The sequence below is a fragment of the Lemur catta genome, chromosome 9 (assembly GCF_020740605.2).
Source record: "Lemur catta isolate mLemCat1 chromosome 9, mLemCat1.pri, whole genome shotgun sequence".
Classification (NCBI taxonomy): domain Eukaryota; kingdom Metazoa; phylum Chordata; class Mammalia; order Primates; family Lemuridae; genus Lemur; species Lemur catta.
The window spans coordinates 44,334,533-44,354,375 of NC_059136.1; the positions used below are offsets into that span (position 1 = coordinate 44,334,533).

At 40.7% G+C, this 19,843-nt stretch overlaps 1 protein-coding gene across 1 annotated transcript; it reads right to left on the reverse strand.

Moving 5' to 3' along the window:
• Window positions 1–14,609: 14,609 nt before the first annotated feature.
• On the reverse strand, window positions 14,610–19,612 carry AARD (alanine and arginine rich domain containing protein). The gene is made up of 2 exons (XM_045561028.1): window positions 19,295–19,612; window positions 14,610–15,016 (listed from the first exon to the last, which is right to left on the reverse strand). The coding sequence occupies exons 1-2, from the start codon at window positions 19,610–19,612 to the stop codon at window positions 14,873–14,875; spliced, it is 462 nt and encodes a 153-aa protein (XP_045416984.1). The 3' UTR covers window positions 14,610–14,872.
• Between the last annotated feature and the right edge of the window lie 231 nt (window positions 19,613–19,843).

The window sequence follows — 19,843 nt, forward strand, 5'->3', positions numbered from 1 at the left end:
TTACTGGGTCAAGTTATGTGAAGTTGCCACCTTAGCCAACGTAGGTTTGAGTAGGTTATGGAGAGATGATAATTAACCTCAGGTAACTTTGAAATGATGAATTAGAGAAAAACATAGAGCCCTCGATATCATCCTATTGTGGCTTCGGTGCCTATTGTGTAGCTTCTGCTGGCTCCTTGAGTCATTACGCAAGCCGTGGATTGATGTAAGCACAGGAAATGGACTTTTCCCAGAAAGCCCTGCACCCAGGACCAGGTGCTACAGGGAGAGGTGCTGTGAAAACACTTCGCCAGGGTGAAGAGTTCCCCTTAAGGCACCACAGGCACCAGACATGTAATAGGAGCTGTCTATCTCCCTTAACAAATTTTTAAAAACACAGTCTAGAGCCACAAAAATAGTTTAGATTTGTTTTTCACTTGGTTATCTCTCAGAAACCATTATCAAAGCCGGCTAAAACACTGCAAACATCATCTGTTCAGCCATGCATTTGCTTCTGCTTTAAATTAACAGCAATCTTGGGTTTCAGTTCATTAGAATGTTCTGAATAGAGATAAATTAATTAATGGATCTAACAAGCAGAATGAGTGTGCCCACACTTTAAAAGGATAGCACTTTTTTTATGCCTCTAATATCTCATTAGGAAAAACAGGTCAAATACAGACAAACTAATTCAACTCAATTTGTCTCTTTTCAGCTTCGGGTCTTGTAAGACTGTAAAAGCCCACACCTACCCAGATCGAATTTCATGTAAATTTATTGAACTATCAAACTCCTTGCAAACTACACTGAGATGAATGTCTCAGTACATAATACCTTTAATTTACATAAAGGCTGCTTTCAGAAGGCCTTTAACAGTTTCACAAAGGTTATTAATCCTCAGAACAATCTTTTGAAGTTGTAGGGAGAATAAATTACCAAGGTACATAGTAACCTTGAAAGAAACACTTTCTCATTAAAAGTAAGTTCAGTAAAATGGTCCAGCTGCTGTAGAAAACAGTTTGGCAGTTCTGTAATAAGCTAAATATAAAATTACCATGTAAACCAGAAATTCCACTCCTGGTTGTATACCCCAAATAAATGAAAACAGGTATTCCAATAAAACTTGTATTTGAACACCTGCAGCACTATTCACAATGTCAAAAAGTGGAAACAATCCAAATCTCCATCATCCAATGAATAATCAAAATGTGGTATATCCATACAATGAAATATTATGCAGCCATAAAAAGGGATGAAGTACTAATAAAATATGGATGCAACTTGAAAATATTATGCTAAGTGAAAGAAGCCAGACACAAAAATTGCATAATCCTTTTATGTGAAATATTCATAATTGATAAAGCCATAGAAACATAAAGTAGATTAGTGGTTGTCAAGATCTGGGGGCACGAAGGAGTAGGATATTTATTTATTGAACTATCAAACTCTTTGCAAGCTACACTGGAATGAATGACTGAGTACATAATACCTTTAATTTATGTAAAGGCTGTTTCTAGAAGGCCTTTAACAGTTTCACAAAGGTTATTAATCCTCAGAACAATCTTTTGAAGTTGTAGGGAGAATAAATTACCAAGATACATAATAACCTTGAAAGAAATACTTTCTCATTAAAAGTGAGTACAGGGTTTCATTTGGGGGTGATGAAAATGTCCTGGAACTGGATAGTCATGATGATTACACAACAGTATAAAGTCCTAAATGTCACAAATGCTAAATTACATGTTATGTGTATTCTACCACATTATCTTTTTCCAATGTTTAAGTAAGCTCGATTCTCACATTTCTAAAATGGTTTAACTACAGACATGCCTAAAATCTAAGATGGAAACTTTAGACAGCCTCATAGTTGCCTTCAGACCAGGGGTTCTAGAGGAATAAATAAAGCCCAATGTAAACAATTTCCAGAATCCCATGATGTGAGATTTTTCCTTCAGGCCTGAAGATTTCCTAAATTCTTAAAGTTTCTCCTGACCTCCCTCACTCCCAGGCCAACTGAGGTGCTTGATTATCTCCCTTCAATACCATCAAACCATCAGGTTACGTCATGGCTGTCTGCTGCCTCTTCTCCCCTCCCCACTAGATTCTGAGTCCCCTGAGGCCTACAACTTTTCCTTGTACCCTGCCTTGTACCCTGCCTTGGCACAGGGGAATGATTCCCGAAATTACTCTACCTCGTCTAGTGAAATGACAGCTGTACACGGCTCCCTAGTTATTAACCTGTTAATTTACCAGATAACCCTTCCAATAAAGGATATGCCAGTTTCCTTTCCAACAAACTGAAACCAGCCCTTTGCAGAGAAACATTATACGTGAAAAGCATACACCTTTAGATGTGACTCTGGTTATATACTATATTACCTCATGAATAAATATGTGGAGAGTACCATGAGATTTTTGTGACTTTTATTGATCTTTCTTTAATTTTTAATTCTAGGAAAATGAATCAGCTATTGGCTTAACTGAATAAACTTAAACTATCCCCAGGCTACTGATGCTCATAAAACGCTGTGACCTTAATGCTGTGATCAGAGTGAGCATCAGTTAACAATGGTTTAGTGATGGATTGGGGAGAATAAAAGTCATGATGGGATAATGTCTCAACATTAATGTAGAATGAGAAGGTTAGAATGAAGGCAGGGTAAGGGAGCAATTACTTAAGCTAATTAATATAACTAGTTTTTGATACGCAGGTGGCATGGCTTTTATTGGCATAACTTAGAATTGGCCTACACAGAAAATTTGTCCTTATTTTTAGTTACTGCTCCATAAGGCTTACTGTTCAATTGTCCTAAAGTCAAAAGTCATCATTTTGGCAGGCATTCCCGGACTTAATTGCCTTACAGTTAATGAGACAATAAGAGGAGTTGACTTATTCAGTTCCTAGGCACATATATGGCAAACAGTTTGTCTTTAATGGAACACAAGAAATAGAATAAATTATCCTTTTTTGTTGTTGCTGTTAGCTGCTAGAAAGCATAGGGTTCAATATTCAACCCATTGCCCGCAAGTATTCAAGGCTTTATATTTCAAGTCTGACTGCTGTGGTTTTGATGTGTTAAGTTCCTAACACAGAAATTCATGTGTTAGGAACTTAATCCCTAATGCAACAGTGTTGGGACATGGGGCCTACCGGGGCTCTGCTCTCATGAATGAGTTGATATCATTATGAAAAGGGCTCCTGAAAGTAGGTTCTCTCTCTCTTGGCCTTCCACCTTCTGCCTGTGAGAATATGGCATTCCTCCCCTTCAGAGCATATAGCAAGAAGGCTATCACATGTCTTTCTAGCTACTGAGCTATCTCTCCTCCCCTTAACAACCAAACTATTTGAAAGAATATTCTATATCCAGTTTCCATTTTCTCATCTCCCTCTTACTCCTCAACCCACTATTACCCAGATTCCACTCCTACCATTCCACAGAAATTGTTCTTTCCAGGTTACGATGGCCTTTATGTCACTAAATTCAAAGGATACTTTTAGTCTACCATACTTAACTGCTGGATAAGCCCTCTTTATTAGTCTTCTTTGACACCATATTCTCTTCCTCTTTAATGACTTTTCAGACATCTTATATAATAGGGTCCTCTTTTTTTCTGCTCAGCCATCAAATGTCGATACATCAGGATTCTATACAATTCCTCTTTTCTCTTTAACATCTTTGTTTTAATCAACTTCTTCCATTGCCATGGATTCAAATATCATTTAATATTGCTTATTCAATGTCTCTACTTAAATGTATCAAAGATACCTCAAACTCAATAGTCCAAAACTGAGCTCATAAGGCTCCCCATTCCCAAACCTGATCTCCCTCTGGCACCCTCTGCAGTCGTAAATGGCATTACCATCTGCCCATATCCCATGCTAAAAACCAGGGCATCATCTTCTCTCTGACCTCTTCCTCACCCTCACATTCAATTACTTGCTAAAAATTGTTGATTCTTCTCCTAATTATTTCTCAGTCAGGATAATTCTCTCCAACCTCACTATTGCCAGCCTACTCCAATCTGTTATCGTCTGACCTATTACAGTCCAGAACCTGACCCAATTACCCCTGGGACTCCCTCTCTCCACACTGCCAGAAAGATGCTGCTTCTGAGCAAATATGGGAATCCTCTACTTAAAGCTCATCAGTGAATTCCAATTTTAAGATGAAGCAGGGATATTCTGGACATCCTCAACTCTATTCCAGAAAGAAACAGGAACACAAGTCCCATCTTTGATTATGTTAGAAATACAATAAATAAAACCTGAGATGCAAAAAATAATCAAGCAATAAAGAGAGAATGTTGGTGGAAGAATGCTACATAACCCAGCAGAACAGGGAAGTCACGAATTCCTACAGAGGAAGAAATCAATGAGAAGCAAGTAAAATTGCCTGCACAGAATCCTAGAAAGCCTCAGAGTTCTAGGTACTATGAGATGTGGAGATGAAACAATATTGGAAGTCTTTTACAAAGCTATGGGATAATGTGAGATTCAAAGAAAGCTAAGCAAAACAAACAGTGTAATTATTAATATCAGGAAAAACAAAAATTTGTACAAGAAATAAATATAATCACAGTCTGCTACTTGACTCAGCAGGAAACATTCATATTTATCAAAATTATAAATATGAATATAATAAAAATACAAAACAATCATTTTAGGAAGACTGAAGGAATTGGAAGGAGAGAGTATAAGAGAACTAAAATAATTCTTTGTCATTATAGGAAGGGACAGTGTCTAAACTCAACAAAATAGGAAGCATACATTATTTAGAAGGTGCAAAATTGAAAGTGGTTTCCTTTGGAGTGAGGGGGCATGCCATCAAGGCACTGATAGTTTTTGTGTAAGACTTTTAGAATTATTTAAATTTTTGTGTATTATGTGCAAGTATTGCTAGAATAAAAGTTAAATTTAAAGATATTTTTCAATATTTTTTAGCCTTGCTCTTAGAATACAGTCTGAACCCCAAAGCATGGCTTGCAAGGCCTGTCATGATATGGGCCACATCAGTTAATGACTTTGGCCACATTTAACTCTTAGCTCTCCCTTCTAAGCACCAACTATATTGAGCTTTTTTACTTCCTCCTAATAGATAATGACTTTGCTCACCTGTGGGACTTTCTATGAACAGTTGTTTCAGCTCAGGATTGTCATGTGCTCCTCCTGCTCCCTCCCAACCTTCCCTTAGCTGTGCTTCAGAAAGCCTCTCTTGTATCCCATCCTGGGCAGCTGTGCTTCCTATTTACTCCCTTAGCACTCTGAACTTTCCCCACTACTGCATCTATCACATGTGTTATAATGTCTTATCGAATTATCTGTCCCCCACTCTGCCATCTAGACTGTAAGCTCCTGAGAGCTAGAACCCCATCTTTCATGTTTATCATCCTATATTCAGCATCAAGCAAGATGTTTATTCCAAAGTTGATGCTCAACCTGCACTTAGAATGGTGCCTGGCACCCAGGAGACACAACAATAAAGCTGAACGAATGAAAAAGAGAGGGGGAGAGAGAGAGAAATTTTGGTCTATTAGATTCATACCATTAAATAAGATTAACCCAATGCAAAATTTTAAAAGTACATGAAATTTAAATTCAGTATTTTTCTTCTCTCTTCCCCTCTTTAATTGCTGACTATAGCACATTCTAAAGCTCAGTGTTTTCATATAACCACCTAAAGAGTTGGTGACAACATTGTTTCAAAGGGTGATTCTAAAAGCACTTGCCCTAGCAAGAGCTGACCGTGCTTAAATATAAATAATCTTAAAGATCGTTTTTAGTTTTAACCTCTCACTCTACAAATGAGGAAATTGAAGCCCAGAGACATCAATGACTCCCCAGGTCTCACACAGCAAGTCTAGCGCAGAGGTGACACCTGCAGCTGAGTCTTCAGGCTCCCAACACTGTACTTCCCTGTAGGAGGTAACACCACTTACTCAGGGAGAGGGACACAGGATGAGGGTGTTATTTCCAAAGTCCAACAGGCAAGCTTTCCTGACGCTCTTTGAATTTCAACAGCCTCACGCAATACCTCCTTCACAGCGTTATTGTAAGTTTAATAAGCTATCCACTATGACAGCATCTGGCAAATCACTTGATAAACTGTAAGGTACCTGGTAAACTGTAAACCATAAAGTCCAGGACAAATGTCCGTAGATTTGAGAGGACATTGCCCATGTTCTCAGCGACCTGGCAATCCCACCTTAAAATCTGAAGTTATTTTTCTGCATAACAACTTCTAATTGAATCCTGTAGAAGTCTAGAGAAACTAGCATCTTCAGTACCAATTTAGAAGCAATTTTTATAGAAACTCAATTGCAGGCTGTTTTTGACAGTTAGCTAAGCTTCCTTGATATAAAAATTTAAGAACTGATAAATAGTTTACTGTGTTTTGCAGCCAGTGCAGTCCTGGAATATTTCAGCAAAATATTTCATCCCCACTTCTTTCAGTTGCTGAGAAGTAAAATGTCTTCTCTGACAGAATCAGATAGGCAGTAGGCTCCATAGGCATTTGGACCCTTAAGGGAGGGTGAGCACAGGGAAATGCTCTCAACGGACACATTTGCTGTGGGATTCCAGCATTTCCCTGGGACTCAGGAGGGGATTCCTCTCAGACAAGTCTCCCTTCAGTCTGATTTAGCTGGTCTTTTACCGCACAGGATGCGTCCTCATCAAAGGCACGTGGGAAACATTTAAGCAATGAAATGATGTCTCTGCGGTCCTTTGCCTGTAGTTTCCAATGATATTCACAGTCGCCATCAGACAACGTACCATCATGAACCTCTATCCCAGGAGGTTGTTAGAATTCAAGTACGGCAGGGTGTTTTCAGGTACAAGGAACTGAATATCCAAATAAAAGTGCCTTAAACAATCGGGTTTTATCATTGTTGCCATTGTCTCACAGAACAAGACTAGCCATAGGTAGGCAATCACAGGGTTGGTTCAGCATATCATCAAAGACACGGCTTCTTTTCATCTTTCTGTCCTCTCATCCTCAAAGTGACCATACCTTTCCCATCTTTGGTCACAGGGTGGATTAGGCCTGTGCAAGCTCTACAACCTTATATAACAATGTTAGGAAGCAAGAAAGGAAGAGGTAGGGAGGAAGAGAGCTCACCTCCTAGTTCTCCTTGCTCAAAGAAAATTTTTCTCAGAAATCCCCCAGAAAACCTCCCACTATGTCTTATTGGAAAGAACTGGATTCCATAGCTGTCCTGAGCTGCAAGAGCAGCTGGGGAAAGTAAAACCGTCAGTCTCTGTCCCTATCTTGGAATTGGGCACTTCCAGTAGGCAAGAAAGATGTGCAAAATGCTGGTTGGGTAGGCTGTTATAATCATAAATGCTATTTGAGAGTTCTGAGCACTTCACATGTATTAATCCATTAGATCTTCACAACAAACTCTCGGGGTAGGTGTGATTATTATCATTTACAGAGAAGCAAACTGAACTGCAGAGGGGTTAAGTACCATCATGACAAGGGAGAGGAGCCATGATCCCAACTCCATCGTCTGAGGGCAGAGCCTGCACAAGGCACTGCTCTGTGCCAGCAGCGTCTGCCACAGCAGGCTGCCTCTACAGCCATAACCCAGAGACATTCTGAGTGATGCTCATCTCCTCTGAAGTGCAAATGTGACATTTCCCCCTGGCTGCAGTCAGCGTGTGAGTGAGCATGGCAGAGGGACATCCAAGAGTGACAAGAATTGCTCCCTGTCATCATCCAAGCTACAACAGCTGGGGCTATGATAAGGCAATGGCTGGGACCAGAAAAGTCCACTTCATGGCCCAGGGCCAGGGATAAACAGTCAGCAGCCCCTCACGTCACCATGGGAACCAGAATGTCTCAGTAAGTCAAGGGCAAGCGACTGAAGAGCCCATCTATAAGCAGGCAGGATTAGAATGGAATAGAGGTTTCTAAGTTAGAGGAATGTTTTAGGGGCCATGTCCACTATCTCTCTCATTTTCAAATGAGAAAAATGAGGCACAAATAAAGTGGAGTAATTTGTCCAAGATCATCCAACTAGTACATAGAATGTGAGGGCTTTTTTCCAGGTAGACACCCTCTGTGTCTGACTCTTGCAAAACACATCCCTAGCATTTCATACAAGCCTCTGTTATAATTTGTGATAATACTGAACTTATTCACTGCTGCATGAGTCTGTCCCATCAGTTTGGGAGCTCAATAGCCACACCACTCTCAGTTCCAGATGTGAAACCTGACAGCTCAACTTGCCAGCCGAGCAGCACATGGCAAATTGCATCACCTCTCCAAATACTCATTCTCTTCCTCTGTGAAATGGGAAAAGCAATAGTTCCAGCAGTACAGAGTTGTTGGGACAATTAAGTTTCAAATGCACATAGCACCTCATGCCAGGCAGATTCAGGGGTTGGCAAGTCACAGTGACTGTTCACTTTATATCTTCCTGCTGCCTAGTCCCATGTTTGGTAAATCAATTTATCAATCAGTAGAGGAGAACTTGTTGTCACCATCATAACAGGAAGCAGGTATCAGAATATTAGAGGGAAATAAAGATGTGAAGAAGAATGAGGCACAGGAAAGATCTCAGTCCAAAAAGGTGGTAAGATCATATAAAACTAAAGATATGAAGAAAGAAACACACAGAATAGAAGAAACTTCATCATTAACTCATTCTCTCAAACCTGCTTTGGGGGTTCTCCGATTTGGGTTCTTAAGATTGAAATGAGGCCCTATTTTCACTAACTTCTTTAGACACACCTAAAGAATTTAAGGCAATTTGCTTTAGATCGTATAGCTGGTAAGTGGCAGAGCCAAGGTCAGTGACTCCAAAAACAGGTCTTACATGCCTACATGTCATTGTGAGAATTAAATAAACTGATACATGTACAGTTCTTGGCACAATGGCTGGCACAGTGGTAGCTGATTTCATTGCTAGTTTTACTATTATCATCACATTCCATGGACCCCTTTTGTACTGGTCCCATCACAGAAAGACAATGATACTATTGTCCCTAAGGAAGAAATGAAGCCCTCTAACCTCCACCATTTGTCAGTGCCAGGGTCAGGAAGCAGCAAAAGTACACAGCCCCCTGCACAGCAGCACCTGACTCAGGCTGCTAGAAGAGTCGTCCACCCGTCTCTGACTTCTACTGCCCAGCACTTGGCCCAGGTGGAACAACAGGCTGCCAGACAAGAGGTAGCAGAGTGGCACAGATTCAACCCTAACCCTAACCATATTTCTCATCCTACCATAACCTTTATTACTATTTAGGTCATTACATATGAAATGTCCAATTTTGAATCAAAAGTGTAGCTTATTATATCTCAGACAAGAAACAGTACAAGTAATCAAAATATGTGCCTAAAACTACTGACACAGTTTTGCCATCTTAATGGTAGCTTGTTTATGACAGCAGAGAAGAAGCATAGAAAGTGAGTGGTGATAAAATCACAAAAGGCCTTTTCCACAACTTGTGGAGAATTGAATATTTTTTCTTGCAAGAAGTGGTCCAAAGCCTGGAAGAAGTGGTATTCAGTTGGTGCAGGGTCTGGTGAATACAGTAGATGACAGACAGTTTCCAAGTCCAGCTGCTGTAGCTTGAGCAGCAGACGTGTGATCGAGCGCTGTCTTGCAAGAGGATTGACCTGTCTCTATTGACCAATATTGGCTGCTTAATTGCAAGCATCCTCATCATTTCATCCAGTTGGTTGCAGTACACATCCGCTGTAATTGATTGACCAGGTTTCATGAAGCTATAGTGGATAATACCAGTGCTGGACCACCAAACAGACACCATTAGCTTTTGTTGATGAATATTTGGTTTTGGACTGTGTTTTGACACTTCATCTTTATCCAACCATTGTGCCAAATGCTTGTGATTGTCAAAAAGAATCCATTTTTCATCACACATAACAATATGGTGTAGAAATGATTCGCTTTTATGTCATGACAACAAAGAAAGGCAAGCTTTAAGACCATTTCTCTTCTGATCCTCATTTAATTCATGTGAAACCCAACTCTCCAGCTTCTTTACGTCGTCCATTTGTTTCAAATGGTCCAATATTGTTGGAATAGTAATGTCAAACCTTGCTGCTAATCCTGTGTAGGTTGAGATGGATTTGCTTCCACTACACCTTTCAGCTCATTTTATCCACCTTGGTCTCAGGTCACCAACATGGCTCATTTTCAAGATTAAAATAACCAGAATGAGACTTCTCAAACCATCGGCATGCTGTGTGTTCATTAGCCACTTCCTTCCCAAACACTTTCTTGATATTTTGAGCTGTCTGCCCTGCATTGGTTCCACGACAGAACTCATATTTAAAAATAACATGAATTTTTGACTTATCCATGGTTTCTCAAAAATTGCTCTAAAAAAATATTTGAAAGATAACCACAAGCCAAAACATGTTTGAAAGACTGAGGATGGGTACTGGCACAAGAACAGGGACATAGACCAATGGAACAGAACTGAGAACCCAGATATAAAACCATCCTCATACAGTCAAAGCAGACAAAAACATATGCTGGGGAAAAGAATCATTATTCAATAAATGGTGCTGGGAAAATTGGACAGCCACATGTAGAAGACTGAAATAGGATCTGCACCTTTCACCTCTCACAAAAATCAACTCACAGTGGATAACAGACTTAAACCTAAGGTGTCAAACTATAAGAATTCTGGAAGAAAATGTTGGAAAAACTCTTATAGACATTGGCCGAGGCAAAGAATTTATGAAGAAGACCCCAAAGGCAATCACAGCAACAACAAAAATAAATAAACGGGACCTGATCAAATTAAAAAGCTTCTGCACAGCCAAAGAAACTATCACGAGAGCAAACAGACAACTTACAGAATGGGAAAATATATCCACATGTTACACATCTGATAAAGGGCTGATAACTAGAATCTATATAGAACTCAGGAAAATCAGCAAGAAAAAAATCAAACAACCCCATCAAAAAGTGGGCAAAGGACAGGAACAGAAGCTTTTCAAAAGAGGATGGACTAATGACCAAGAAACATATGAAAAACTGCTCAACATCTCTAACCATCAGGGAAATGCAAATCAAAACCACAATGCGATATCACTTAACTCCAGTGAGAATGGCTGTTATCAAAAAGTCCCAAAATAATAAACGTTGGCATGGATGCAGAGAGACAGGAACACTCATACACTGCTGGTGGGACTGCAAACTAGTACAACCTCTGTGGAAAGCAATATGGAGATACTTCAAAGAGCTACAAGTAGAACTACTATTTGATCCAGCAATCCCATTACTGGGCATCTACCCAAAGGAAAAAAAGAAATTCTATAAAAAAGACATCTGCACTTGAATGTTTATAGCAGCACAATTCACAATTGCAAAGATGTGGAAACAACCTAAGTGCCCATCAATACATGAGTGGATTAATAAAATGTGGTGTATGTATACCATGGAGTTCTACTCAGCCACAAAAAAAAACAATGGTGATCTAGCACTTCTTGTATTGTGCTATCCTGGATAGAGATGGAGCCCATTCTAAGTGCAATATCACAAGAATGGAAAAACAAGCACCGCATGTATGCACCATCACATTGGTATTAACTGACTTAACTGCCCAACACTTATGTGCACACACAGCAGTAACATTCATTGGGTGTTGGGAAGAGGGGAGAGGGGAGGAGGGGATGGGTATATTCACACCTAATGGGTGCGGTGTGCACCGTCTGAAGGATGGAAGCTTGAAGCTCTGACTCAGGTGGGGCAAAGGCAATATATTAACCTAAACATTTGTACCCCTGTAATATGCTGAAATAAAAAAAAGACTGAGAATGTACCTTCACAATAAAAATAAAACAGTGTCAAAGTGAAATGTCAGAGATATCAACCGTCAAACTTAGTGCTTAAGGAAATCAGACACTTCATACTTAAATAACCTAATAACATGGCCAAAAAGGCAAAAGAGGCAGCAACAATGAAAGGAACCAAGAGAGAAAGCAGCTGGCACTGGAGGGCCTCATGCCAGGCCCCAGGCACACAGGGACGCTGGCAGCAATTACGCCAGTAAATAAACAGAACTGATGGCTACTCCCGGGCCCTGGGCCCTGCCAGCAAAAGGGACCAGAGGGAGATAGGATTCTTGTAATTACACTGGTTCAGGCTCAGCCATCATGGGGTTACCCACAGCAAGAATCGGATCTGTCCCCAGGCTGCAGAAGCACCTGTTACAGCAGACGTCGTTTGGCAAGCCAAACAAAATGCGGATTCATCCAGGCCACCTGTAAAGGAATTTAATGCCTAACAACCTATGCATACCTCCTAATTGTCATAATTAATTTGGCACCTATTCACTGGTAGGTGCTAAACAAGTACCATATGGCGAAAGCCCATTTCCTGCTAGCATGGTTTTTATCCCCTCATAATTAAAGCTGTGAGAAATTGTGTCATTTGAAATACCCAAGCACTATATTTTCCTCACAAAACTGTTTTTAGTATCTCTTCTTTTGGCCCTCTCTATCCATTATTATTATGAACACCCTGCTTTCTTCAGCTTATCCAGTTGCTGCTTCCCTGATGCAGAATTTAGGTTATAATTATTTCCTCATTTCCCCCTCCAGTTGGCAGTGGTTTGGTCCCTTACATCTCATACATCTCTAAAATGTCACACTGTTGCTCCAGCTTATTTTAAAAGCCTAGAAAGAGGGGAAATGTAACCATTGCTGGCGCATCCTCACATCCCTCAGAAAAGTTTCTCACTGATTCCTTGTGAGCCCCAGCTGACAGGATGACAGGCCAGCAGCTAACGACCAGCAGCTGAGCACCACAGCAAAGAAAAATATGCAAACTATCATGTGGTTTCTGTCACTTAAAAAAGTGAAGGATATCATACTAGAGTGAAAAGAAAGCAAAAAAATTTAATAAATACAGATCCCATGTATCAACCTCCCATTGTATTTCCGTACGGCACAGCTGATATCACAGGCCAACTCTGACAATTAGGACCTCTGGAAATAAGATCCTTTTGAAACAAACAGTTTCTTATTCTGTTTCTGTATCTGTCACCCCTAACTGATACAGTGATCCAAAGCTTATCACTGAAAGATAGGGGGGAAGGGTGACAAAAACTTTGCAATAAAATAATGGACATTTTTTAATCTGAAAATGTGAAAAACAATGCATCCATTTTCAGTTCTCTTTTCAGTTTTCTTTCTTTTGATCCCCAAATATAGTTCATTACCACTAGAATCAAATAAATTACGTGAATATTAACCAGTGTCAGTAATCTGTATTCTGTAAGGAATTGAGCTTATACAGAACTCACCTCGAGTATTTTCTAAACACAAAATCACAACAATTGACAAATATTAACCTTTAAAATGTACTTGAGAATGATTGTCCCAACATTTAAGTAGAAGCTTTTTCAAAACACAGATCACAAGGAACTCTGCCAACTCTTGGCTCAAAAGTTCTACAACATTTTTTAAACAGAAATAAATAGGAAATCTATTTTACACTTAACCTTAAGATATTAGTCATATATTTATAGGCCAAGAGCTCATAAGCAGAATATCTCAAGGAACCCCGGGATTAGACATCAGGATGCCGCCTGCCGCTCGTCTGACAGTGTCCTATATGTTAAACATGGCAATACCTCAGTTTTACAGAGGGAAGAAATTAAATACCAGTGGGCTACAATAATTTACTTACTGTGGGGGAAAAAAGTTAATTACAAAGTAAACTTGGTCCAGGTAATTCTCAGATCCTCACACACATAAAACAACTTACATTTATTTTAAAAACAGAAAGACCATATCCCTTGTTTCTCCTTTGTCTTCAAGAACTAATGTTTATTGTTTATTAAATATTAAAATTACATAGATTGGTATAAATTAATATTTACTTTTATAGACAATAACCATGATTAATATAACTTAGATCGACAACTATGTTTTTATTAACTTTTTATTTTCTATGTTAAAAAGACAGCATTTTTAGGGTACAGTTAAATATCTAATTCAACAATAAGAACCATTTTAACTCCTAAAAACCGAACAATTGTATTAGTTAGGAACTTTTTGGATACAAATCATGAAACTCTAACTTGAATTAACTTAGGCACAAGATTTTATGAGGACACCAGACTATTTCATGTGTATAAACAACAGCAAGGACTGATGTTTTATACAGCTTGTCCCCCAGGAACAAGGAAAAGCAGCACCCTCCTTTCTGTTTTGTGCATTCAGTGGTTTAGTTTCCATCTGCTTTACGAAGAGCCTGGGCTTTCTCACATGGTGGACACCAGCAGCTTCCAAGCCCCTTGTTTCACAGCTTCTACCAGCAGGAAATAGTCATCTAATCCCTTAGGGCCAGTTCAAAAAGTCCTGAGGACAAATCGACCTGCTGCCTTGACCTGCATGACTACATTCGTGAAGGTGGGGCACCCTTAATGGCAGACCACCTAAAGGGCATGGTTAGAATCCAAGTAGAAGTAAGTCTCCCAAAAAGGAGGGGTGCAGAGATACTGAACAGGCTACTGGACAGACAAACCAAGGATAAATAATCAAGTAAAACAAAAATAAGCACAGATTCTGCAAGTTCAAGCAATGCCAGTAAGGTAAGGTGACTCAAGGTGGAATACTGGAAGGTGGCATTAAGGCACCCTTTGATACTTTTTTTTTTTAACTTTTTTTTTTTTTTTACTTTTATGTTCCAGTCAAAACAATGAATAAATAACTTTAAAACTTGGTAACACACCATTTTCTCGCTCCCCTCTCTCAGGTGTTTTTCATTACTTCCCCTTGGCAACTCTAAGTTTTTAGTCTACAAATTGCCCCTCAAAGCTTATGTAAAGCATCCCTAATGTTACTGTCAGGATTGTTTCAGAGTTGTCTGTTATTTTTAGAATTCAGATCTCCAAGTATGCATTTCCTTATTCTGGATTCATGGCATTATCTTTTGGGCTTTGAGATTCTGATGCGATTTCCAGTTCATACTCCCTTTTCAATTGCTGCACTTTCATGTGTAGGTCCAGTAAAGTTCTAGCCAGCTGGTGGTTTTGGAAATGCATTTCCAGCTAAAACATATAAAAAAGAAAAAAAGGAATTTTATTAGCCTGAGATACAGATCAAATGAAACCACTCTCTGCACAGAAGAAATAAGGAGTTTATAGGAAAGGAAAATAAGATATCAAGAAAGATGTATTTCTCATCTTATTCTCCAGTTCTGACTGTTTGGCCTGGCTATAAAACTGACTTTCTACGTGACAAGGTAAAATCCAGATATATAAATAGCTTTTGAAATGGCCTTGAAATGAAAACAAAACTAGCTGATGCACAAAGTTGTCCGTATGAAAAATAGCTACGCACTGAAGGCTGTTTTCAAGCAATGGCATGTGACCCACGACAAAATCATTTATCTTTATGAGTTTTCTGAGCCACAGGATAACTAACTGCCTACAGCCACCTGAGTATTCAAGATCTCTGCCCATTTGCTTGATTACTTGTCATTTCAAGTTTTCAGGATGTTAAATGGTCTCCCTGCCAAGCAAAAACATTTAATGACACCTTAGAGGCACATGTATAGTTATGTGTACTTATATAATCTAACACTTTTCACTCTGGAGTGAAATCTGTTGTATAGCAAGGCTGATTTATACCTTCCTTCAATAGGAGGGTATGAAAGTTTATGGAAGCCCTCATGTGTTTAAAAAAACATATAAACCTCTAGGGCTGGCCAATAAAGCTTACTCCAATATAATCTTTGTATTATAGCTGATTATTAAAACCGATCAACTACTTGTAAATTTCTTTAATTAGGATCTTGTTGAATGCAGTTCATGAGGAATTTGCATTCTCTGCTTAAAACCCTTCATCAACTTCTCAATAGAAACCACCCCAGGATGAACCAGGACAGTGTGTTGGTGAAAAACAAATATTGGTGGTCACCTCCTAATCTGAAAAATAAACCTTTTGGATAAAATTATCCTTCAGTTTTCCTCTGAGACATTTTTCTTCATTCTTCAGCACCTGGAACCATTTCTCTGACATCAAGAATTAGCAAAGAATAAAATAAATGAACACACAGCAAACAAACAGTAACAGTACCCACGCAACCACCACCACAAAAAGCCCATGCACTTTGCCTACAGTAAGCTTCAGTTGCCTAGTGTGGCCCAGATGCTCTACAATCCTGCCCTACTTTTCCAGTCTCACTTCCTGGCCCTCTTCTGCATGTCAGTTCCCACTGCAGCTGGTCAGAAACCTTGCCAGTCCTGGAATAAGTGCTGAGCCACATTTCCTTCTGATCCCTCTGTTTAAGGTGCCCTTTGTCACCTCTCTTTCTGCTGAACCCAGTCAAATGCCAACTAATCTGAGAAGTCTTCCTTGATTGCATGGGCAGACATAATTATCTCTTATCAATGTTTCCATGGCATTCTGTATATATGCCTCTCACAACACTCAGACTAGACTAAACTGATGATTTTTTGAGGGCAGAATGTGTATCTTATTCACAATTCCATCCCCAACTATGAGTGCACTGCCTGGGCACACAACCTGGTACAGTCCCTGTGTGTTTGTTAAAAGACTGAGTGAATAAATGAATGAATAAATGAATGAACTGATGAACATCCATCCTGCACTTTTAGGCCAAGAATCAGAGAACAAAAGTATTGATAATGGTTTACCATATAAGTAAGTATGTCTAATTCACATTTATTTAGGAAATTCAAATACGAATGGTTCTTTAACTTTTCTTTCATCATGGATCCCTCTGAGAATATGATGAAAGCTATGAACCTCTGACAAAAATCTACACTTTATGCACATAGAAAATTTTTCATGAACTTTTAGATATATAGAAACCATGAAACCCATTCACAGACCCTAGAAATCAATGCATCTTACTTCTTAGAAGATCAAGTCAAACAACAGAAAATAGTATAAGTAACAACAGAACTGTAAATTAATTGAACTTGTTCATCATCATTCCTTACACAAGTAACATCCTAATACATGATATATGCACATATGTGTATGGATGTATGCCAATTCCTATAAAAGTCTGGTTAATAGCCCATAATCAAAAACTACTTCTTGTAGTGGTGATATTAAGCTGAAGTACCGACATTCTTCTGCCTCTTCCTCATGACCAGTCACACATATTGGTGACAAGATTGGTCAAGATGTTCAACATGTTGACCATGGTCTGTAACCCAAAAGACAGCATCTGTGTATGTATAAAATTCTCTGGTTCCTTTCCAGAAAAACTCTTGATTTTTGATATGTATATATATGTTCTTTTCTGGTACAGTCTCCAAGATCTATTTTACAATCATTATCATAATAACAAGAGCCATTAAATAGTGTCTGTGATCTAAGCACTCCATATAATATTATCTCATATAAGCTTTACAGCAAGGCTATGCTATCGTAATCTCCATTTTACCGATGAGTAAACTCAAACTGGCTAATTAACATTCCCAAAGTTGCAGAACCGGCAAGTGTTAGCAGAGCCTGTAAATGGTAATGCTAGGATGTGAACCCTCATCTGTTTAGAATTTTATTCCCTACCTTTTGCCACCCTTAATAAATTGTTTGTCAAAAATTCCTATTTAGTGGAGCAACTGGTTAAGGTTGAAAAGTGTCTCAGCGTTTATTCAGTATAATCTCTTCACCTAATTTAAATGGGAGTCAATGAGGCTCAGGAAGAAGTACTGACGTATCCCAGGTCAGCAGCACGGACAGCCAGGTCTCAGCCTTCGGGTTTGGCATCCTGGCCCATAGCACAGGCCTCCAGGTGTCTACGCAGGTGGGTGCACTACCCTGCTGCTTAGACTCACTGCTTAGACTCAGGGTGAAAACCAGGTGTTTTTTCAATGTGGTTGCATCAGATATAATGCATCCTTTGTCAGATTCAGATTGTTAACACGGGTAAAGTTAGATTTACTACCATATTGTCCTTCCTAAACTCAGAAAGTAAGGTTCTCAGACAATTTATGAATGAAGTATTAAATAATCAAAGCAACTGTGTCAAAATATTCCACCTTTGGTCCAAAACCTTCCTCCTGTACCTCGACTTCCACCTTCATGGGCTGACTGCTCAAGTCCCCAAGTCTTCTTAGAAAGACTCTCACTTTCACTCCAAGGATCAAGAAAAAAATGACCCAGTTGTAACCTCTACTCGGAATTATGGGAACCACCGCCTCCCTTTGTTGTAGAGTAGAGAGGACAGAGACGGGGCTGGGAACATAGGAGCATCTCTGAGTGGCTGAGCAGTGCCTGTGTCCCACTAGGCAGACGTCCTGCCTGCGGGCTTGGTTAATTGGAAGAAGTACGTCAGTACTTCTTCCTGAGCCTCATTGACTCCCATTTAAATTAGGTGAAGAGATTATACTGAATAAACGCTGAGACACTTTTCAACCTTAACAAGTTGCTCCACTAAATAGGAATTTTTGACAAGTAATTTATTAAGGGTGGCAAAAGGTAGGGAATAAAATTGTAAACAGATGAGGGTTCAAATCCTAGCATTACCATTTACAAGCTCTGCTAACAGATCAGTGGATCAGTTGGATCAGTTCTAAAGTTGTGGTTAATTTTATTAACGTTCAGTGCAAAAGAGGAGATTTTTCCAAGTCTCCACTGCACACATTCATAGGCAGCATCATTTTAGAGTCTTAATTGCTCCTATTCATTTTGTCCTTTTTCTGTCTAGTTTGGAATTTTTTTAATTAAAAAAACAGTCATCTACAATATTTACCCACAGTTCCTCCTATTTAACGTCCAGACCTAACCGGTCAATGTTCAAACGCTACAATTTTACAAAACGCATTATTTCCAGTTGTCTGAATTCTTACCAAGGGACAAGATAAGAGGAAAATCTGCGGGATATAAGGAAAGGGTTGCTGATGGACTGGCTCCATCAATCCCCTAAGGGAGTTTATTTCATTGAAATTTCCTCCTCCATGTTCCATACATACCCATAGCAAACGTTCCCCATAGGGAACTTTCTAGCAGGTAGCAAACTATAGAAACAGGTTGGGAAGGGGACGACTTGGGTGCATCACTGGCAACCCAGGCCCTGGTGGGTCCCCTTCCCTCCCTGACTTTGCTGGGGAGGTGCAGGCGTCAACACGGCGTCGGGACGCGAGCTGCCCTCCCCCCGCCCCGTCCCACCCCCTCCGCAAAGATCAGCGGCCCGTGGCCAGCTCTCCCTCGCTGGGAACAGCTCCCGTTGGCCTCCCCATGTCGGTGCTCGGGTGGGTTACGCGACCACAGGCCGTGGGGCCCAAGGAGAGGACCATCGGAGGGGGAACCCCACCTGCCACCGCCGGCAGCCCAGCCCGCGCTCTCACCAGCTCCGCGCGCAGACGGGCCAGGGCACCCTCGACGCGCGCCCGGCTCTGCTCCTCCCGCGCCGCCGCCGCCGCCCGCGCGCGCCTGGAGCCCCAGAGCCGCACCGCCCGCTGGAAGGCGCGCGCCGGCCGCCGGCCGATGTCCCCCAGCCGCGGGCCGGCGGCGGGGACCTTCTCCGGGACATCGGTGCTCTTGGCGTCCCCGGGGAAGCTGCGCGCGGGAGGCGGGGGTGGAGGCCAAAGCCCTGCTCTGCCTGGGACTCCAGGGCGCCCCCAGGAAATTGTCTCTCTGCAGCGGGCGGCGTCTCCCGGGCCCATGGCGGAGACCCCTGGTCCCTCCTCCAGCGCTCCGGCTAAAGATTTGTTTCCAAGTTTGAGGATTAGGACGGGTCAAGGCGGGGGCGGGGGTAATTGACCAAGCCCGCAGGACGTCTGCCTAGTGGGACGCAGGCACTGCTCAGGCGCTCAGAGATGCTGCTGTGCTCCCAGCCCCGTCTCTGTCCTCTCTGCTCTACAACGAAGGGAGGCGGTGGTTCCCAGAACTCCCAG

Bases quoted from the DNA above. Each gene is read 5' to 3' on its own strand.
- AARD (XM_045561028.1), bottom strand. From the start codon at position 19,612: ATGGGCCCGGGAGACGCCGCCCGCTGCAGAGAGACAATTTCCTGGGGG. The intron at 15,017-19,294 runs GTGAGAGCGCGG...TATATGTTTTAG, and splicing joins CCCGTCTGCGCGCGGAGCTG to CTGGAAATGCATTTCCAAAA.